The following is a 23,503-nucleotide window of genomic DNA, read 5'->3' as shown; positions in this document are numbered from 1 at the left end:
AGTTTTTTTTTTTTTTTTTTTTTTTTTTTGAATAAATGTTGCTCGTAATAGTGTTTAATATTAAAACAGGTGCATTTGTTTCAACAACCACAACAAAAAGCAATTGTCGGAAATATTTTTTTTTTTGCTATTTGTTGAAGTATTACATTTTGTCTTCCATTGGCGTCTCAATGACGTTGATTTAAAATGCTACATGTAGCATTTTCTAAAATGCAACACTATAAAATTCCAAGTTCAATTGAAAGAAAATCCACATTAAAATATATTTATTTTCTATTGAAGCGGAAAAAAATACCTGTTTTTCAAAATCACCTGGCAAGGTAACGTGAACTGTTGTTCCGTAAACCGCCATTTTCTTGCTACAATAAAATGTCTTATTTTTTACTCAAACTTATTAATTGCAATTAGTAAAACTCATGATTTAAAAAAAAGCTCTTTTGGAGTTAATATAATATTCAATGACGGCTCAAATTATCGATTGTTTGTGGTTACAATAACAATTCTTACTCTACGATTGACGGTGGTAGACGTCCACTCCGAATGGATTGGATGTCCATGACCATCAATGGCAGCCAATGAGATAAACATTGAAAAAACAAGCCTTACACATTTCACGCATGATTGTTGCATTATACAGTATATTCTGAGATATTTTGTTAAATGTATAGACAGCATGTACAATTCAAGTCTGGTTTTAGTCCTACATCCTCTTGTCGAGTCGTTAAAATAAAGTCAGCAGCACATTCACATGTAACACCAGAACCGGTTAAGGTTCCAGCCCAAAGGCGGAGATCTTTCAGCACTGCTCCTCTCCCAGTGAGTCTGTGTTTTCACCCAAGTCGATGGAGGCGCTTCTTATCTTGGTCCGGCCCAGCCCAGGATCTGGAGGGTGCCCGGGTAGGCTCCCGGGACCTGGGTAGACATCCAGCGTGCCGGAGATGGACTGCAGGGAGCGGTCGCGGAAGTAGTGGAAGGCTTCCTGGTCAAGGAAGTTCTGCTCCTCGCGAAGGCCCTGCTCGAAGAGTTTGCGCTTGTGGCGGAACTCGATGACTGTTTTGGTGTAGGAGTTGAGTGTGGTGACAGAGGCGGCCATGCAGCATGTGAAGGAACCCCACGCCATGCTGATAGAGGAAGACACAATGTTAATTTTGTAAGTTTCTGCTGAAAGTATGGACATTAAGCCAAAACCAAGCATTTCTGTCCAAATTCAGTAGTTGGTCCTAGGGACGGAACCCAGTTTATAAAGGGTCCAGTGGCCTAATGGACAAGGCATCAGCCTCCGGAGCTGGGGATTGTGGGTTCAAGTCCCACCTGGGCTATGAGTTCTTATTATAGTTCTCAAGTAACACCATATCAAAAATGTTGAGGATTTCTGAATTATCAAAATAGCGTGATCTGAAAGAATCAAGAAATTTCCTTCCTGGAATCTGATACATCTTTGTGGATCCAGTGGTTTGAGGCAGACATGTCCAAAGTCCGGCCCGGGGGCCAAAATGCGGCCCGTGATCAAATTTCATCCGGCCCCCAGCCTCTGTCATAAAATCAATAACGTCTGGCCCGCACACAGACTTAATAAATTGGTCAGCAGTACTGCTACCAGCATATGAAGTAGCTTACACACTAAATGCTGCTCCTCATTTACCCACTAAAAGGCAGCAGCACTCTAGGCAAAATTACCCTGTTTGACCCTTTACTCCCGATTTTCTAAAATGGCGACAATCAACAAAGAAAAAGTTGGCTGCGACGGCCGACGCTTCATGGATAGGTGGAAATTGGACTATTTCTTTACTAAAATACGCAAAAACTGTGTCAGCCTCATTTGCAAAGAGGCAGTCGCTGTTTTTAAAGAGTTCAATGTGAGGCGACATTAACAAACAAGACACACTGACATGTACGACAAGATTACTAGGAAGATACGTAGCGAGAAATTGAAGCAATTTGAAGCTAGTTTAATTTTACAGCATTAGTATTTCGCAATAGGCCGAGAGTCGAAAGAGAACGCCACAAAGGCTAGTTTCGAGATTGTTGAAAAAATTCATTTAAAAAAAACATAGAGCAAATGTGACACACAGAATGGCTTGCTAAAATTTGCTTGAATATATTCTACGTAAATGACATCAGCCAAGGTCGGCCCCTCACTATTTTTACCACACCAAATCTGGCCCCCTTTGCAAAAAGTTTGGACACCCCTGGTTTAAGGCATTACCTTCCAGCTTTGATAATTGTGGTTTCAAGACCAGCATCTGTTCAGTGTGGATCTTTTGAAACATTCTGCCCAAATGCAGAAATAATTTCTTGGGACTTCAGAATGGCTTCCAAATGATCCTCAATCCTTTGTAGATTACTATTTGGGGTTTCAACCCTCATTGACTCTATAGACTTCAAACAGCCAAGCTGAGATAACCAAGACATTTCGTTCATCAAACACTGACCCAGTGGCCAAATGCACTGCCTAGAAAGCACACAGAATACTGGAGCATTGATAGATTGTTGGACTTCTCACAAACCTACTTTAATTTCTCCATTTTAATTTTCACCCAGTTTCTCCAACAGGAACATAACCTATCATGGGTCATAAAGAACAATTATGTCATGTCTTCCAAATGATCCGCAATCCTTTGTAGACTAGTATTTGGGATTTCAACCCTCCTTGACTCTTCCATATAGACTTCAAACAGCCAAGCTGCGATAATCAAGACATTTAATTCCCCAAACACTGACCTAGTGGCCAAATGCACTGCTTAGAAAGCACAGAAAATACTGGAGCATTGATAGATTGTCGGACTTTTCATAAACCTACTTCATTTTCTCCATCTTAATTTTCACCCAGGTTCTCCAACTGAAACATAACCTATCACAGGCTTCCTGGAATTGTTGACTATCCCCCTTTAACATTTTTGGACAAGCATTCAACATCCAACACCTTGCCTATAAGAATCCAATGGCCAATAAATCAGGTTCACCAACAGGACCCTAAAATCTTCTAGATGTTTGTTCAAGCACTTTCCAGGAAACTTCTGATTATCCACTTCCTGAGCTGTAATTACCAAGACTTACCTGTAACAGTGACTTCTTAACTGCTCCAGTAACGTGCTGCACAAGGTATCAGTTAGTGGAACCGATAACTGTGGGGTCTGAACCCAACTGGAAGATTAATGATCCTCAGAATTGCCATTGAGGCATTTTGGCAGACTTCTAAAGTTCCAAGGGCTACCACAACAGTTATCATGCCTCCTGATCTTAACGTTGGAGGGTGCAGTATATCATGTCATAAACAAAATGCCGGATTTCCTTCATGACTAGGGTTGGGCATCGTTTGAATTTGAACGGTTCCAATTTCAATTCCACATTTCGATTCCAGTTCCAAATGATTCTCGATTCTGATTGTTTTGATAGGCAGGGTCAAACAAATTGCATAGTTTATATTTATTTCTTAACTTCTCGATTTTTTTTTTTTTTTTTAATTATATGAACTTTCAATTAACTTTGCTATGAATTTATCACAGGGCTATTTTTAACTTGTATATACTGTAAATATCAGTCTTGGAACTTGAATGTGATGAAGTTTCTTTCCACAGGAGTACACTTTCACAAAGATGTTTGTTTTTCAAAAGCTCATGGAGAAAACATTTACACATATTCTTTTGCCTATGTTTTAGAGTGTCTTATGCTGCAGGCATTTTTACATGTTATTGACCTCCCACTAATGGGCTAACCTTGTGCAGAATATCAAACAAACAAACAAAACAACTTTCAAAACCCAGTCCTGATTAGCAGTGGGTACAGGATAAAATCAGAAACCGTGGTTGTTTAGGAAAATGATCATATCTGCCTTCTCAGGCAGTAAGCGTGAGCCTTCAGGACAGATAGTGTCTCCTGCAGTGGAGAACACACGCTCGCTAGGTGTAGATGAAGCTTGAGGGAATAAATATGAGAAAGTGAGATCTGACAGTGTTTCTTTCATTCCACCACCATGCAGCAGGGTCCTCAGACAAAACAGCTGGTGGCTGGTGCTCACAGCAGACTAGATAAATAAATGTCAGGTATCACTGTAAGGCAAGGCAAATTTATTCATATAGCACAATTCAACACAAGGCAATTCAAAGTGCTTTACATTACATGAAGATCATAAAAATCACATTAAGTCAATTGAACGTTAAAACAAAGACAAGCGAAACAGGAAATAAAATTATACATGAAAATCGCATTTAATCACGAATAGAATAAAAAAATACTACTACTACTAGTAATAATAATAATTGAAATCAGCAATGGAGATAAAGCACAAGAGGAATATAAAGCAAATAGATTGAAATATATCCGTAGATAGATAGATAGATAGATAGATAGATAGATAGATAGATAGATAGATAGATAGATAGATAGATAGATAGATAGATAGATAGATAGATAGATAGATAGATAGATAGATAGATAGATAGATAGATAGATAGATAGATAGATAGATAGATAGATAGATAGATAGATAGATAGATTGATAGCTTTTCTTTGTCCTGATTTAAAGGAGCTAACAGTTTGAGCGTACTTCAGACCTTCAGGTAACTTGTTCCAGAAGTGAGAAGCATAATAACTAAATGCTGCCTAACCGTGCTTGGTTCTTGTTCTTTGAACATACAGGAGACCGGTTCCAGACGACCTTAGGGGTCTAGATTTTTCATAGGAATCTAACAAATCAAGCATGTATTTTGGTCCAAGGCCATTAAGTGGTTTTTAGACCAGCAGTAGTATTTTATAGTCTATCCTTTGACTCACTGGAAGCCAGTGTAACGATTTCAAAACCGGTGTAATGTGGTCCAGTTTCCTTGTATTTGTGAGAACTCTGGTTGCAGCATTCTGGACTAGCTGCAGCTTCCTGACTGATTTTTTTATCAAGACCTGTAAATATACCGTTGCGATAGTCCAATCTACTGAAAATGAATGCATGCATAAGCTTTTCCGTGTCTTGTTGAGTCAGAAGCCCCTTAATTCTGGCTATATTTTTAGGTGGTAGTCAGCAGATTTACTGTAGTGACAGACTTTATATGGCTATCACATTTTAGGTCTGAGTCAATAACTACGCCAAGATTTCTGACTTGATTTGTAGCTGTAAGTGACATTGTGCTAAGGTGCCTGCTTATCTTTGACCTTTCCTTTTTTGGCCCAAAAATGATCACTTCTGTCTTCTCCACATTTGGCTGGAGAAAATTCTGGCACATCCATTCACTGATTTGATGAATGCATTTAGTCAGGAAGACTAAGGTACTATAATCATGTGTTCCATAATCTGAGCTAGGGGAAGCATATAGATGTTAAATAAGAGTGGTCCAAGAATCGAGCCTTGAGGGACTCCACACGTGAATTTGGTTCGTTCTGATCAGGGCCAGCCCAGGCCATTTGGGGGCCCTAAGCAAAATAATGCCAAGGGCCCCATATTTTTGGCACACCATTTCGTCACAGTGTACTGTGAAACCTATACATGCAATCCAACCCATACGTCCATATTTTGTATATTAATCAGATTTTGTTGCACTGCATACTTCAAACTTCTCACCCCAAATGATTGTCAGTACTTACAGTAGATAGCGCCGAACCTTTTTCTAAAAAAGGAAAAGAAAGAAGTTAAGGAAGAACTTTTATTTTTTTTAAGCTTGAAATTAAGTATCAAAACTGAAAAAGCCAAATAAAGCAAACTGTAGTTAACAAAATAGAATATGAATTAAACAATTGCCAGATTGGGGGCCCCATAGTGGTCAGGGGCCCTAAGCAGTTGCATAGTCTGCGTATAGGCTGGGCCGGCCCTGGTTCTGACTGATAGTTTCCGATTGACACAAAGAAATCCCTATCATGTAAATAAGATGTGAACTACTGAAGAACAGTGTCAGTAAGCCCTACCCACTGTTCCAATCTGCTGAGTAGTACAGTATGTTGTGATCAACCGTGTCGAATGCGGCGCTGAGATCCAATAGTAGCAGAACAGATTATTTGCCTGCATCAGTATTCTGATGAATATCATTTAAAACTTTGATAAGCACGGTCTCGGTGCTGTGTTGTGGCCGAAATCCAGACTGAAAAGAGTTAAAAAGATTGTTTTGCATCATAAAAACCTGGATCTGCTCGAATGCAGCCCTCTTGATAATTTTCTCCAGGAATGTCAGATTTGATATTGGCCTATAATTACTAATGGTTGAGGCATCCAGATTAGTTTTTTTTTTTGAAGAGGTTTTATTACTGCAGTTTTAAAGTCTGTGGAAACTCTCCTGTTTGGAGAGAAGTATTTATAATCTGAAGTATGTCTGGGACAATGCAATGAAAAACACTTTTGAAAATTTTGAAGGAAGGATGTTAAGGCAGCATATTGTGGGCTTTAATTTTGACACAATTTCTGTTAAAGTGGCATAGTCCAAGAGGCTAAACTGTCTAAGATTGACGTGGGGAACAATTTGGGAGGCATTTAATTAGGGCTGTCAAAATTATGGCATTAACGGGCGGTAATTAATTTTTTAAATTAATCACGTTAAAATATTTGATGCATTTAACGCACATGCCCCGCTCAAACAGATTAAAATGACAGCACAGTGTCATGTCCACTTGTTACTTGTGTTTTTTTGGTGTTTTGTCGCCTTCTGTTCACGCTTGGGTGCGACTGATTTAATGGGTTTCAACACCATGAGCATTGTGTAATTATTGACATCAACAATGGCGAGCTACTAGTTTATCTTTTGTTTGAAAATTTTACAAATTTTATTAAAACGAAAACATTTAGAGGGGTTTTTAATATAAAATTTCTATAACTTGTACTAACATTTATCTTTTAAAAACTACAAGTCTTTCTATCCATGGATCGCTTTAACAGAATGTTAATAATGGTAATGCCATCTTGTTGATTTATTGTTATAATAAACAAATACAGTACTTATGTACAGTATGTTGAATGTATATATCCGTCTTGTGTCTTATCTTTCCATTCCAACAATAATTTACAGAAAAATATGGCATATTTTATAGACTAATTAATTTTTAAGCTGTAATTAACTCGATTAAAAATTTTAATCGTTTGACAGCCCTACATTTAATGTAACAATTGGTAATCTGGAGTTGCACATAGTCTGTCTAATCTTTAGTACTTTTTGTGTAAAGAATGCTGCGAAATGATGACAGGACACCTCAGATGCCAATTCTTGAGGTACTGATTCTTGTGGGTTTGTCAGTTTGTCAACAACAGAAAATACTGTGCGGGTATTGTTGATGTTTCTACTAATGATCTCTGAAAAATATGACTGTCTAGTCTAGCATTTTTTCAGTTCCTGGTTGTATTTGCGAAGACTCTCTTTGTAGATATCATTAAAAAAACAGGGGTTTGTATTTTTTCGCCATTTGCGTTCTGCTCGTTTGAAATCTTAATTTTGTTTTAAAGCTAGTGTGGCATTTCTCCAGGATGACCTCTTCTTTCTTGACAAAGTTTTTGTCTTAATTGAGGCAATAGTGTCAATTAACGTCATCACGCAGGTTCTGAAACTATTTACAAGTTCTTCCACTGGAGCTGTTGTAAGGGTTAATGGTGATGCATAGGCCTTAGTGAATAACGCACAAGTGGTATCATTTATGTAACGCTTCCTAATCACCTCTATTTCCCTTTTCAGAGGATGGACAGGGCTGGTCATTTTAAACAGAATGCAGTAGTGATCAGAAAGAGCAACGTCATTCACTCTAACCTCAGAGATGTTAAGACCTTTGGATATTATTAAATCTAGTATGTGCCCTTTGTTATGTGTTGGAACTGTGACATGCTGAGATAAACCAAATGTATCCAAAATATTTAAAAGCTCTCGAGCACATCCTTCTTCAGGATTATCAACATGAATGTTAAAGTCACCCAGTAAAACAACACAATCAAAGTCAATGCAGACAGAAGACAATATTTGGTAAATTCATCAAAAAACATATTATATTAGCAGTATAGTGTAATACGTGAAAAAAAAAAAACTTAATGATGCACGTTGATACGACGGAGTATTAGGGCCAAACTGATCAATTTCAAAAAAAGGACTACGAGTCGCAAATATTATGTAGGGGTAAGGTAGCTGTGAGCCGCTACGAACTTGACATACAGCGTCCTCCATAATTATTGGCACCCCTGAAAAAGATGTGTTTTTTAACTTCTAATATTTTTTTTAAATTCAAATAATATGGGACCTTAATGGAAAAAAAGAGAAAAATCCAACCTTCAATACAAGTGCATTCATTCAGTGGGGAAAAAATCCCACATAACGTAAAAATTATTTGACATCAAATAATGTGTGTCACAATCATTAGCACCCCTGGTGTTAATACTTTGTACAACCCCCTTTTGCCAACAAAACAAGATCTGGGGACTGAGATGGCCATGGGAGGAGCTTGATGTTGTGTCTGGTGAACCATTATCTTGCTGAAAGACCCAGTGACGACCCATCTTCAGCTTTCGGGCAGAGGGCAACAGATTTTGATTTAAAATGTCCTGGTATTTCAAAGCATTCATCATGCCATGCACCCTAACAAGGTTCCTAGGGCCTTTGGAAGTGAAACAGCCCCACAGCATCACTGACCCATCCCCATACTTCACAGTGGGTATGAGGTGCTTTTCAGCATGCGCATCTTTCGCGGCACACCAGACCCACTTAGAGTGTTTGTTGCCAAAAAGCTCAATCTTGGTCTCACACAAAAATACTCATGGTCCCAGGCTTCAACTGGGACCGTGTGCTTTGGTAAGATGAGACCAAGATTGAGCTTTTTGACAACAAACACTCTAAGTGGGTCTGGTGTGCCACGAAAGCAGATGCGCATGCTGAAAAGCACCTCATACCCACTGTGAAGTACGGGCGGGGGTCAGTGATGCTGTGGGGCTGTTTCGCTTCCAAAGGCCCTGGGAACCTTGTTAGGGTGCATGGCATGATGAATGCTTTGAAATACCAGGACATTTTAAATCAAAATCTGTTGCCATCTGCCCGAAAGCTGAAGATGGGTCGTCACTGGGTCTTTCAGCAAGACAATGACCCTAATCATATGGCCAAATCTCCACAGAAATGGTTCACCAGACACAAAATCAAGCTCCTCCCATGGCCATCTCAGTCCCCAGACCTTGTTTTGTTGGCAAAAGGGGGTTGTACAAAGTATTAACACCAGGGGTGCTAATAATTGTGACACACATTATTTGATGTCAAATAATTTTTTCATTATGTGAGATTTTTTCCCCACTGAATGAATGCACTTGTATTGAAGGTTGAATTTTTCTCTTTTTTTCCATTAAAGTCCCATATTATTTGAATAAAAAAAAAAGATTATTAGAAGCTAAAAAACACATCTTTTACAGGAGTGCCAATAATTATGGAGGGCACTGTACTTTAATTGGGAGCTGACGAAGCATTAGTGTCTTCTATTCCTCATTTGTAAAACCGATTCTAAAACAAAATATGCTTTTAATACTGTTGATTTTAACGGAGGCGGTAACAAGCTACGTAAAGTACGTAGCTGCTTATATAGCTACATTAGCCCGACGTAATAATATGACTTTAGGGCTGCAGCTATCTATTATTTTAGTTGTCGATTATTCGATGAATTAGTTAGTTCGAATAATCGAGTAATCGGTTAAGGAAAATAAAAATTAAAACACCTGAGCTGAGCCTCAAACGGTATAGAAAAATAAATAAATGAGGATCTATATAGAACAAAAGGTCAATTGGCTAACTTACATTGCAAAAGTCCGCAAAAACTTCATGCTATAAAATGCTAACGTTATTTTTTATTCATTCATTTTTATACAATGCTCTTAACAAATGGTTCGGACACATATTCCCACAAAAATTGGCTAAATATACCTATAAACTAAATTACAAATGCATTAAAAAAACATTAGTTCAAACAAAAACCCAACTTACATTGGTCTTAACAGGGAGCAGCTGAATTCAGCCATGTGAAATGAGGTAGACTAGAGGGCAGTGAATCCACCCAAATCAATAAAAATGAATGAAAACACTTTCAAAACAAACCATTACAACAGCACTTTTATTAAACGAATAATCGAAGCAGCAAATTTTTATTCGAATCTTACATTCTAATATAATACTCAAGTTAATCGATTAATCGTTGCAGCACTATATGACTTATTCTCGTACTATTCCATCCATCCATCCATCCATCCATCCATCCATCCATCCATCCATCCATCCATCCATCCATCCATCCATCCATCCATCCATCCATCCATCCATCCATCCATCCATCCATCCATCCATCCATCCATCCATCCATCCATCCATCGCTTAATCTGGGTTTGGGTCGCGGGGGCAGCAGAAAACAGACGTAATTTATTGTTTTACTTGCTTGGTTCTGACTGGTTAGAGGACCAGTGCAGCGTGTCAAATATGCAGCACTCAGCTGTGCACGACTCGGCACTTGTATTCCATGAAGCCGGAGGTGTTTAATCATATTGGTCGTGCAGCCACTTTTGCATGATATAGCTGTGTTGCAAATGTTGCACTGAGCTGGTCATTTTTCTTTGTGAAGTCGAGCTAAACTTTTGAGCGTCGCCGCACTGTTTTTGCACTTCAAATCAAGTTGCAATGCACAGACACACCCTTCATGTGGCTTCTTCTTCATGGTGTTAGGCAGCTATTTTTTTCGGTCGGCGGTCAGGGCATCGAAACTTGAAATTGAAATGTAGAATCAAAGTGTCAGTCCTGGGTCCCATCAATGCTCGATGCCCAACGCTATTCATGACACTATTCAATCTCCAAAAATAAAATCCCTTAAAACCCGAGAGAATGAGAGGGAAGTTTTTTAATCTAACCAGGATATTGAATCCATTTGGTTCCTGGAATTTTGTGCATTCCTCTTAGCCCAGTGACCTAAATGACAAGGCATCAGGACCTGGACCTTGTGGATTCAGGTCCCACGTCAGTTATGAGTTGTTTTGCTCATTTCGTTTTAAGAAGTATTTTGAAAACTGACCAGAAAGACCATCCATAGTCCCAGCTGTGAGGCCTCCAATCTTCTGGACCCAGACTTACGGTGATCTGGAAGACTTGCGTGTACATCATGTGGGCCACCATGCCAAGAAGACCTGACACACACACCAATGAAATCGTCAAATTTCTCCACGTGAGCCATTGAGTGCGCGTGAGCCACGTGTGTGTAAATAACAAGCACTCGAGATTTACAGCTGGCTGTAAAGAGAGCATCACTCTTCACCGACCTTGATGACGCACGCGCCGGTTTCTAGGAAAAACGTGCGCCACATTCTAATGCGTGCCAGGTTCGAGAAGCAGCTCATTAGTTAGTGGTTAAAAGCCAAAAGTCACATTAGGTCAGCTCGATCAATGGTCAGTCAGTGAATTAGTCACTTGTGTTGAAGTCAATCTCATTGCTCAGTTCTAATGCCAGATGCAGAGATGGCGGCGTCAACGCCAACTTCTTGTGTAAGAAGTCTCACACACACACACTCACGTTGTTGTGTAAGAGCTTTAAGAAAGTTGAAATCTCAAGGCGGAGGATAACCTCTGAACTCGGATGACCTCTCACCAAGCTGCAGCGCTTTCTCGCCTTGTGACATTTCTTAGCTTTTCACTCTGACAAGATGTTTTCCCATTGGTCAATTTGTGAGTCCTGATTTGGTTGGTCAGTTAGTAGCTGTGTCATTTTGTTGGTCCTTGATTAGTTGTTTGGTGGATTAATCTGTACTCTGGAAGTTTGGTGTATTGGTTTTTCAGGAAGTTGGATTTTCTGTTTGTTGTTTTTTTAGGTCAGCAAGTAAGTTGATTGATAAGTTGTTTGCTTAATTCAAAATAGATAGTTTATTAGGGTTGGGTTGGTTAGGTGGGCCAGAAGGACACTACTGTTTTGTAATAACCAGGGGTGAAAGTGGGCGGGAACAGTCAGGAACGCAGTTCCGGTATAAGATTTAGGGCCGGACGCTCTTCCGGTATACGGTGCTTTGATTCCGAAAATATGACGGCAACTGTCAAAACGCTATGAAAAAAAAAACAATACAAAGCTGCCACACATGCATTTCATCTCCAAGAAGAAAACAATCTACCAACATCGGATTTACAGTGGGGCAAATAAGTATTTAGTCAACCACCAATTGTGCAAGTTCTCCTCCTTGAAAAGGTTAGAGAGGCCTGTAATTGTCAACGTGGGTAAACCTCAAACATGAGTGACAGAATGTGGGGAAAAAAAACAGAAAATGACATTGTTTGATTTTTAAATAATCTATTTCCAAATTAGAGTGGAAAATAAGTATTTGGTCACCTACAAACTAGCAAGATTTCTGGCTGTCAAAGAGGTTTAACTTCTTCTGAAGAGGTCTAATGAGGCTCCACTCGTTGCCTGTATTAATGGCACCTGTTTTAACTCATTATCGGTATAACAGACACCTGTCCACAACCTCACTCAGTCACACTCCAAACTCCACTATGGCCGTGGCCAAAGAGCTGTCGAAGGACACCAGAGACAAAATTGTAGATCTGCACCAGGCTGGGAAGACTGAATCTGCAATAGGTTAAAACGCTTGGTGGAAAGAAATCAACTGTGGGAGCAATTATTAGAAAATGGAAGACATACAAGACCACTGATAATCTACCTCGATCTGGGGCTCCATGCAAGATTTCACCCCGTGGCGTCAAAATGATAACAAGAACGATGAGCAAAAATCCCAGAACCACACGGGGGGACCTAGTGAATGACCTACAGAGAGATGGGACCACAGTAACAAAGGCTACTATCAGTAACACAATGTGCTTCTAGGGACTCAAATCCTGCACTGCCCGACGTGTCCCCCTGCTAAAGAAAGTACACGTCTGCGGCCCGTCTGCGGCCCGTCAGAGAGCATTTGGATGATCCAGAAGAGGACTAGCAGAATGTGTATGGTCAGATGAAACCAAAATAGAACTTTTGGTAGAAACACAGGTTCTTGTGTATGGAGGAGAAAGAATACTGAATTGCATCCGAAGAACACCATACCCACTGTGAAGCATGGGGGTAGAAACATCATGCTTTGGGGCTGTTTTTCTGCAAAGGGGCTAGGACGACTGATCTGTGTAAAGGAAAGAATGAATGGGGCCATGTATCGAGAGATTTTGAGTGAAAATCTCCTTCTATCAGCAAGGGCATTGAAGATGAGACATGGCTGGGTCTTTCAGCATGACAATGATCTCAAACACACAGCCAGGGCAACAAATTAGTGGCTTTGTAGCAAGCATTTCAAGGTCCTGGAGAGGCCTAGCCAGTCTCCAGATCTCAACCTCATAGAAAATCTGTGGAGGGAGTTGAAAGCCCAACGACAGCCCCAAAACATCACTGCTCTAGAGTGGATCTGCATGGAGGAATGGGCCAAAATACCAGCAACAGTGTTTGAAAAGCTTGTGAAGAGTTACAGAAAACGTTTGGCCTCCGTTATTTATTGCCAACAAAGGGTACATAACAAAGTATTGAGATGAACTTTTGGTATTGACCAAATACTTATTTTCCACCATGATTTGCCCAAAAATTCTTCAAAAATCAGACAATGTGATTTTCTGTTTTTTCCCCCCACATTCTGTCTCTCATGGTTGAGGTTTACTCATGTTGAAAATTACAGGCCTCTCTAATATTTTCAAGTGGGAGAACTTGCACAATTACTGGTTGACTAAATACTTATTTGCTCCACTGTACATACACAAGTGTTAACAACAAGCATAATATAGTGCTTGCGTAGGGTAATCAGTTTCCACCGATATTTATTATTTACTTTATTCCACGGACGGCATGGAGGTGGAGCTGATGCAGTTATCGGAGTCTGACGAGTCACGTCATTGTGCGAATGCACGCAGCAAAGCAAAACGCCTGGACTCATTTATCCGTTCAATTGGCTGACATACTGACATGTGATCACCAGAGATACTTAGCTCTGATTCGTTCAAATGTGCATGTTTTCTAAAACAGCGGGGAGAAAAAAGGGCAATGCAGGCAAAAGGTAGCTTGTTTATCTTTTTTTTTTTTTTTTTGCTCTGATGGGGAGTTTCAGAACATCTTAGCTGTCAATGTGCACTTTGGACTTTTATTTGTTCATTTATGTTAAGCTACTTTTCATTTCCTTATGATTTAAAAAAGTCAATGTTTGTGCAATCTTCAAAATATATTCCATTTCATTCTACATAATATAAGTCATTTGTACTTATTTTTCTGAATGTATGTTAGTTTATTATTAAAAAACACAACAAAAAGTACATGTTTACATTATCTTCAATTTTATTATACATCCTATGTTCTTAAGTACTTAAAATTGAGATTTGGCATTTAGTATGTGAGGGAATGGGGAAAAATAAAAATTGGGAGATGGAGGTGGGGTTATAGCTGTTTTTGTTAACTTTTATTTGGCAAATCATTGAAAAAATACAATTTTGAAAAAAAAAAAATCAGTTTTTGTATGTGTTATAGAAATAACTGACCAAAACTGTTTTCTCTGCATTTCAGTAGTTTTGACCCCCCCCCCCCCAACCAATAAATTAAAAAAATTTACATTTCTGGCTCCGTGGCGACCTTCACGTCAAGGAGTTCCGGCAATAACTATTAATAATAATTGTGCCAGGTTAATGCTTGTTGAATGTTGGTTGGTGGGCTGGTTAGGTAGGAAAATGAATGGTTAGGTTGGTAGTTTAATGTTTGGTTGATGAGGTTGTTAGGTAGTTTGGCTACATACGTAGTTTAATGTTTGAGCGTAACTATGGTTAGTAGTCTGCATGTTGATGGTTTTGTTTAGATATTTACATTAATGGTTGATGATTGATTTGATATTGACTGGTGGATTGTCAGATAATTTATTGATCATTTATCGGATGATTTATTGATTGGTTGGTTATGTTGTTAAATGATTGGTTGGTTATCTTGTTCAATAGATGGTTAATGTAATATTCAAAGACGGCTCACACTATCAATGGGTTGTGCTTACAATAATAACAATTACGATGATAGACGTCCAATCCGTATGGATTGATGTCCATGACCATCAATGGTTGATTAGTTAACTTAGTGGTTGATTTGATTGTTTCTTCTTGTAGCTTACTCACTAGTTAGTTTGTTCTGAAAATTATGCAGTGTGTGTGCATGTTTGCAGCAATTGCCCGCCCTCCCAGTTCAATCGTATTGGACATCCATCGTCTGTAATGGGAGCCATCAGTCGTTAAGTTTGACGTCAATTTTAGTCTTTTGTGTGTTGTACGACTTACCGGACAGAACAGTGAAGACGGCAGCAAAGGCATTAAGTTTGAGTCCGTCGATGACGTTACTGGAGTGGAAAAGCTCCAAACACATGAGACTGAAGCCCACCACCAGCAGCAGGATGTACAACACCTCCGAAACCACGGACAGCCAGAGCACGCCTGACGCAACACACGTACATGACATCAGGTACGTTGCAAAAGTATTGAGACAGCTCCAGCAACCACAGGATACAAATATCGGGACAACTTTAAGGTTGATTGTCAACAGTGTAATCTTGGTTTTGGAACAAAGAAATGTGAGCTTTGCAAAAAATGATGGACATGTACACTATCTCAAGGCTTTGAGACCAGAGGGAATCTTGCTGTCACGCTCTTTTCTTCTTTTTTTTTTCCCTTCCTCCTCCATGTGTTGGAGTGCTACCAGGCTCAAGCTGTGCCATTTTGACACTCACGGCACACAATTTCAAAAGATTATCTGAGCCGACCGAGAGCAGGCCCAGTCCCAACCTTGCGTTCAATGGCACACTTTATGTACAAATGGAATAACTGAGGACTGAGTATAGTTTTTTTTTTAATGCCATAAAATGATCCATTTGCTTTTTAATCAATTTGGCATAAAACAAAATATTTGATTTAGGGCTGTCAAACAAATAAAATTTTTAATCGAGTTAATCACAGCTTAAAAATTAATTAATCGTAATTAATCGCAATTCAAACCATTGCTAAAATATGCCATATTTTTCTGTAAATTATTGTTGGAATGGAAAGATAAGACAAGACGGATTTATACATTCAATATACTGTACATAAGTACTGTATTTGTTTATTATGACAATAAATCCACAAGATGGCGTTAATATTATTAACATTTTTTCTGTGAAATGGACCCACGGATAGAAAGACTTTTAATTCTTAAAAGATAAATGTGAGTACAATTTATAGTAATTCTATATTAAAACCCCTCTGTATGTTTTCATTTTAATAAAATTTGTAAAATTTTCAATCAAAAAATAAACTAATAGCTCGCCATTGTGGAAAGTAGTGAATGAAATACACCACAAGGTGTCAAGGGTGAGTTTTAAATTAATTAGAGATCTAGCCAAGTTTTTATAGTGCGTTTTGCCCCTCGACTGATGCTGTAGTTTCCGGGTTCATTGTACCTTACGTTCATTTGAGTGTTGACTTCACAACGTTCGAGACCTCTGATAGTTTGTATATTATGACTAAATATTGCCATCTAGTGTATTTGTTGAGCTAAACGAAATGTTTGAATAGAGTTTGATCAAAGTCTGAGTATTATTTTGCATAGCTATTTTGATTGGGAGTGCCAGTTCTCTTTGCATTGAGCGCTTTTCTTTTTGAAAACATTATTTTTTTTGAGAGAAAGAAAAATCATTTTTGTTGTGCTTTCAGTAAATGATACTGTAGCGACTTAACCGTTCCGCCCAAATGCATGATGGGAAGTTGGGCAACCATGACTGTCAGTGGTGGCTGAAAATGGTATATCTTCTCTGTGTTGTGTTCAATACAGGGTGTTGAGAAAAAGATCATCTCCTGTCATTCTTCCCCATGTCGCTCCCCACTATAGTTATAATTGTTGTGGAAGAGATGCCAAAGCTTATGCCAACGAATAGCGCGGCCCCAATGAATGCCTGTGTCCACTCCACTCGCTTGTCTCTTCCTCTTAGCTCTCAATATACATAAAACGGCGCCATTGTAATCTGTTTGCGGCAATGCATGAGTGGGTCGTTTCGCGCATGCGTTAAATGCGTTAAATATTTTAACGTGATTAATTTAAAAAATTAATTACCGTCCGTTAAGGCGGTAAATTTGACAGCTCTAATTTGATAATAAACAAATATTTGCTTTATATTCTTAATCCATGTAAATCTGAGCGAATGTTTTAGTCTGAAGTTAAAATTACATAGACACTTGCAAGCGCGCGACCCATCACTTCATCAGTCGCCGATATATGGTCGAGCACGGAGGTGAAAAGATGAGCGTGACCATTCTCTATTGATCTCCCGCCAGCATTCGAAGGATTACGGCGTGACAGGGGGTTCCAGCGTGAGGACTTTATTGATTTTCAACCACAAATGTGACATGTTAAAAAAGTGAAGTCATACATAGGGAACATTAGATAAGTGCATACGCAGGATGTGTATGATAGATAATCGATCATTTATGATAGAATCTACACGAAAGTTATGGGAAAAATGTTAGTGCAGCCTTGTTTCTTGAATTCCTTGTTGATTTAGAATGCCTTCTTATAATAATTTTCAACGGCTCTATTAACACTGTAGATAGTTAATTGTATATGTATGAAGGATGATAGATAACGTATGCACATACAGTAGGTCTATGAATATGAATGACATATTGAATGAAGGCGTCTCTTTGAACATCGACTCCATTCTACATCCATTTTCAGCCGCCGCATTTCCTGAAGCGGGCGAGGACGCGTAATGGCTGTCATTACTCACCTCTCTCCGAGGCGGGGGCCAGGTCAATGAAGCTGCGACACTTCTCACCTGAGACACACAAAAAGACACACCGGCGGGAGAGATAAATGCACCAGAGAGCCAAAGAAGGACAAGGTGAGACACATCAAGACGCATCAGAGCATAGCAGGATTTTTATTAGGATAAAGACCCCCCCCAAAAAGCTAAGAAAAACATAGACATTCAACTAAACAGCCTATTTACTGAAAGTGATGACATGAAAATTACACCACCATGTTTGTGTTGTGTGGTGATTCAGAATTCATCATCTCCAAGGTTAACGAGAAGGGTAAAAAACAGGTGAGCACGACGTCGTCGACGCCAGAAACGCAGCACCTGATTACCCGGGTGAATCACAAATGTAATTAAGCTTCATCTGCGACCTGACGCAGTCACATCGCTTTTCACATTCTAATCGGGATGGAAAAATATTCATGTGCCATTTTTTCATTTATTTGATTGTGCCAAAATCAATGCTATTAATTGCAAGCCTCTGGAGTGTTTTTTTTCCCAATTGTATTCATTTTATTTTTTTTAAACCCGTCCTGTTCAATTGTTTGACACGAAGAATGAAAGTCTAAGTGTCCGGTTGGTATGAACAGTTTTAATGTTTCACATTGAGAGTATGACATACTCCCATTGTGATCATTCAACATACCTCGTATATTATGAAAAAGCAGCAAACAGGAAGGTGTTATGGGGGAACAGAAGAAACAAGAAACAAGAACAGAAAGAAAAGAAACACAAACAACAACAAGAAATACATTGAACGCCTACACTAACAATGAATATGTTGGTGCTATCGTCAGCTAGATGTATTTCCGCTGAACACCATGTGGGGGGCCTGTTGACCAGGGAAAGAAGGGGAGGGGGGTGGGGGAGTCTATAAGCTAAGTGATTGGGAGGGGTGGAGTGTACACAAATCAGCTCTGTGATCTAGAAACCAGTAATCGTGTGAATCCCTTGTGAGTGCAAGCCCGTCAGGAACCGATCCTACGCCACCCCATCGCCAATCCGGCACCGGGACCCCCGACCCGAGCACGTCCAATCACATCCAGCCGCGCTCGAGCCCCACCAAACACGCGACAGCCAAGCAGACGTTTGGAGACGCCGTGCGGGCGCCCCCCCAGGGCCACAGCCCCCACCCAGCCAGCCAGGGGAGGGAGGGAGGGATGGAGGGAGGACGACAGGTGGGGGCAGCGCAGCCCATCCCTCCTCCAGCAGCCCAGCGAAGGAGCCATCGTCAAGCCCCTGGGATCAGGGTGGTCCCCCGGGCCACCTGCGTCCGCATCAACCGGCCTTCACGGATGGGAAGAGGGGACGCACCACCAACCCTAGGCTCACGAGCCACAGCCGCAGCACCCCACCTGACACGACACGCCACGAGACTCCCACCAAGCCCAGGGCAGGGCAGGGTCCCCCACCGGAGCAGGCGACACCCAGCCGATACACTGCCGTCCAGCCAGCAACGCGACGGAGTGCAGGGCGGATACCCAGGCAGAGAAGAGAGTGGAAGGCGGAAGCAGGAGAACGCAGAGAAGCCACCACGGGGTGACGCGAGATCGGCGCCATGACCCCCCCCCAGTCCCGTGGTCGGCAGCCCAGACAGAGGGGAGGCCACACATCGGGAGCCACACCATAGAGAAAAAGTGTGGGACCCACCTACCACCCTATTACTGTGGCTGCCAGGTTCCCGGCTGGCAGCCATTACCCAGCACGGTGATGGGATTGTGTGGGGAGGGTAGTGCAATGTATGCCTTGAAATAGGAGGGCTCAGCTTCGGGCAGTGGGACCACTGCATGGAATTTCTACCCAACCGCCCGTCCCACCGCCCTTCGCTGGAGCTCCCCCGTTAAGTATGATGTGTGTGGTGCGTTAAAAAAGGTGCGGGAATGGCTCGGCCTGCCGTGAGGAGGCAACCGTGAGCACCTCCTATCCCCAACCCCCATCCATCCCACAACCTTGGTGTGTGATGCATTAAAATCAGGGGGGAGCCGGGCTGGGACTGTATGGCCCCATCCCAACTCTCCCCGGAGGAATGAATGAGTATGTTGGTGCCAGGGTGAAAGATATTTACAGTGCAAAGTGAGGAATGCGTGAATTAAGAGGCAGTCTCCCGCAGGCGTGGCCCCATCCGCCAGAACCACCGGCCGCAGGGCGGGAGAAGCGCCAGGGCCCCGATCAACCCCCACTCCAGACCACCCCCAGCGCACCCGCATCTGAGCACCCCTCCCCACGCCGCCCGCGCACCCACCCCGCACCCCGAACAGGTGCTTCGCCAGGCGCCGGAGACCAGAGATATCCACCCCACCGGCAAGGGACAGCAACCCCCACCCAAGGCCCCATGGGCCCCAAGAGGCCCCGCTGACGACCCCGCCGGCAGGAAGGCAGCGGGAGCCGCCGCGGTCCGGAGAGGCGGACGGGGCCGGAAACAGACCAAGGGGACGGAGGCGTGACCCCCCCCCCCCCCCCATCTTCCCCCAACCCACCCCCTGGCCAGGAGAAAATATTCATGTGCCATTTTTTTTTTCATTTATTTGATTGTGACTAAATCAATGGTTTTAATTGCAAGCCTCTTGAGTGGTTAATTGCGCTAATTGTTAAAATATAACTTTCCTCCTTTTTTTTTCGCATTTAACACTGCTTTATTGGTGCTGGGTGAAATGGAAAAATAATCCTCTATCACAATATGGCCCATTTCCTATCAAGCTCTTAAAAATGACTTATTGTCTTTGCGAGTGGCCAATTTTTTTCTCTTACCTCATAATTAAAAATGATCATCCCCCCTCCCCCCATATGTTTGTTTTGTGTGTGTTTTATTCTATGTTTTGTTTATAATAGCCTTTAGTTGACGTGAAGTATCATTGATTTTCGAAAACTTTAGTGTTGTTTACTCTTTATTTATAATGCCCCATTTCAGACACATTATTGATATGTGTGTACGCCACACCAAATATAATCACTCAGGATTATCATTCAGTGTAGGGTTCTAGTTTCCTTGCTTCTGCAGTTAGGGATGTCATGACTCAGTGGTGGCTCTGTCCCTGCAAATGGAGGAGGTGGGAAGCCACCAGTTACATTGACTAGCAAATTTGACTGGTTAATGTCCGGCGCAGGAGGGCCAACCGGACATAAAAAGAACAATTGCGTGATTTTCATTGCATAGCTATAAGACTAAACATCAATTTTAATGCTTTTAAATATATATAAAAAGAAGATTGGATTCCAGCTGGAACGTTTATTCGGTCAGCACTTTTCAAACGAGTTTCCCTAGGGGCCACATGTTAAAACAAACGTAAAATCGTTTGGAAATACATCCATTTGTCCAAGCCAAAAAGAGTGTAGCACGTGCTGCCATCTGCAGAGGTGCTGTTGAGTCATTCAACAACTAGTTTGCCAACTAGATGGAGTTGGTTTATTGTCAACCGGAACGACAGGTCCTTTATTGGCAAATATGTGCCCAAATATTGACTGACGACCTATCTGTTGCTATCAATTTGTGCCCTAACATTATTGGGTGACTAATTACTTCTTTGTCTGAAGCAGTAGTTCTTAACCTGGGTTCGATCGAACCCCAGGGGTTCGGTGAGTGAGGGGTTCGGCGAAGGTAATGAAACGCACAGCCCGACGCTTATTAAATCTAGGCAAAGTGGCTTTTTGGACCAGGTTTTGGACTGGTTATCTCCCAATTTACAGGCTTAATAATAATAATAATAATAATAATAATACATTTTATTTGAAGGTGCCGATCTGGCACTCAAGGTCGCCTTGCAATCATTGAAAAAAAACATTTAAACAAATTAAAGATCAAAAACAGGAAAAATAATAAAGTATAGAGCATTTAGGGCAAATTTAACATACTAAAGAGATGTAAAAACAATAAAAAAAATACTAATAGATTAAAAAAAAGTAATAGAAAACTAAATCACAAAGAAATTAGGGATTATTATTGACAGGTGAGTCTGAATAGGTGAGTTTTGAGTTTGGATTGAAAAAGGGGGAACCATTAATCCATTTCTTTTAACTGCTAGTCCTCGATCTGAAGGGAGGAAGAACTGGTTTGCTCAGTGGAAGTTTGACTCGCACTTGATATGAGGGAATACAACTCACCAATGGGCAGCATGGTCTCAAATTTTCACCTGTTTTTAATTTAGAAGAATTTTGAACAGGGATTTGCAAAATTATTAGCGTGCTATCTTATATAAATAGGTTTGGAATTTGGAAAAAAAAGCTTAATTATCTATTTCCGAAGGGTTTGATGAATCCACACATGAAACTTGTCGTGTTCGGTACCTTTAACAAGGTTAAGAACCACTGGTCTAAACAGTATGTGCCCCGACATTGAGTGGCGAGAAATTACCTGCTCTCGACATTGACTAGCGACCAGTCCATTTGCCAATATATGCCCTCAGATTGACCGGTGACCATGTCTTTCTATTTGCTGATATGTGCCCTCATATTGACTGGTGACTGATCTGTTGCTATCGATTTATGTAACTGAAGACCAGTCCAATTTTTTTCCTCTACAGTGTGCCCTGACATTGTTTGGCGACCGCTCAATTGTTTGTCTGCACATGCCTTTAGTTGCTGGCAATCAGTTCGTTAATGGCTGACCCTAGTAGTGTGGTGTTGGTTCCAAGAAAGAACTTTTTGGAAATTTTGGATTTGAGAATGACAAAGTCGCCATCCCCACCTGTGACAGCAGCTCAAACCTTATCGAAGCTGCTGAACCTAATGAGTCGATTGGGCGCGGACTGCATCTAGCAATCAGTATGTTGCGTTATTTTGTATCTCTGTGATTTCTCCGATAGCTTTTATGATAGTTTAGCATAAAGTTTAATCCAACAGTGTTGCCTATAATATAACCTTTTAATGGCCACAGCTATTTTTCTGTATATGGTTGCTTTATTCTGTCATTACTGCCATCATAAAATCTTAAATGTTTAATTGGCATAAGAATTACAACAGTATTGCTTAATGTGTGTGTGTTTGTCACAGCAGCCATTAACAATAAGTTGTCTGATACTCGGTCATCTGCTTGAAGTGTACTGTTCAAGCCCCTCTTGCTGTAGGTCATTTATGCTACAATTACATTTTTGCACAGTGGCCATAGCAATATTTACAATATTGTACATTGTTCAAGTCATTCAAGCTGTTATGAATGTCCATGGTGGAATGCTTATAAGTTATTGTCATACAAGATATTTTTATATACTTAATCTTTACACTGAATGTACAATTGTTAAATATGTTAAATTAAAAGCTGGTAAATAAATGAATGAGAAACGGTTCATGCATTGATTCAGATTTTCAAATTATATAACAGTCTGCTTGGGCGAATTTATCGTCATTTATCGTAATCGAGGTAAATCTGATCAATATACCTTCATAAGTACTTAAGGCCATATCGCCCAGCCCAAGCGACTAGTCTGCTGCTCATCTCCATGTTCCTCGCAAGTCGCAACTGACCAGCGACCAGTCCAATATAACCAAACAATTACATACCTGTCAAGTATGGTTTTGGCGTAATTTGTACAAGTAAGTACTGATTTTTAAATGTGTGCACCGTACGTTCAAAGTCTGTACGTTTTTCGTACATTACGTTTTTTTTTCTCCGTTCGGATTTCTTCACCATTTCGGCAACGAGACAATGTGCGTTACTACGTGTTACAATGTTGGTTGAATGATGCGAGAAAAGTCATAGACACTGAGAGCGAAGTGTTTGTTGTGATGCTGTTGCAAATGCGATGCTAGGCTAGGTGGATCCAATAT

At 40.7% G+C, this 23,503-nt stretch overlaps 1 protein-coding gene and 1 non-coding gene across 2 annotated transcripts in view; one reads left to right on the top strand and one right to left on the bottom strand.

Moving 5' to 3' along the window:
* Positions 1-621: 621 nt before the first annotated feature.
* gsg1l (gsg1-like) overlaps positions 622-23,503 on the bottom strand; it is a 38,086-nt gene continuing 15,204 nt past the window's right edge. Inside the window, exons 3-6 of the mRNA XM_057860541.1 lie at positions 17,714-17,761; positions 15,237-15,389; positions 10,984-11,095; positions 622-1,121 (exon numbers count right to left, since the gene is read on the bottom strand). Of these exons, the coding sequence (XP_057716524.1) occupies positions 797-1,121; positions 10,984-11,095; positions 15,237-15,389; positions 17,714-17,761 (638 nt within the window). The 3' untranslated portion in view covers positions 622-796. The remainder of the gene's footprint in view (positions 1,122-10,983; positions 11,096-15,236; positions 15,390-17,713; positions 17,762-23,503) is intronic.
* On the top strand, positions 1,247-1,319 carry trnar-ccg (transfer RNA arginine (anticodon CCG)). The gene has a single exon. It is a non-coding gene; the product is annotated as a tRNA-Arg (tRNA).

This window comes from Corythoichthys intestinalis, chromosome 16 (genome assembly GCF_030265065.1).
Source record: "Corythoichthys intestinalis isolate RoL2023-P3 chromosome 16, ASM3026506v1, whole genome shotgun sequence".
NCBI lineage: Eukaryota > Metazoa > Chordata > Actinopteri > Syngnathiformes > Syngnathidae > Corythoichthys > Corythoichthys intestinalis.
Note: the sequence above shows the minus strand (reverse complement) of the source record. Positions and strands in the feature narration are given on the sequence as shown.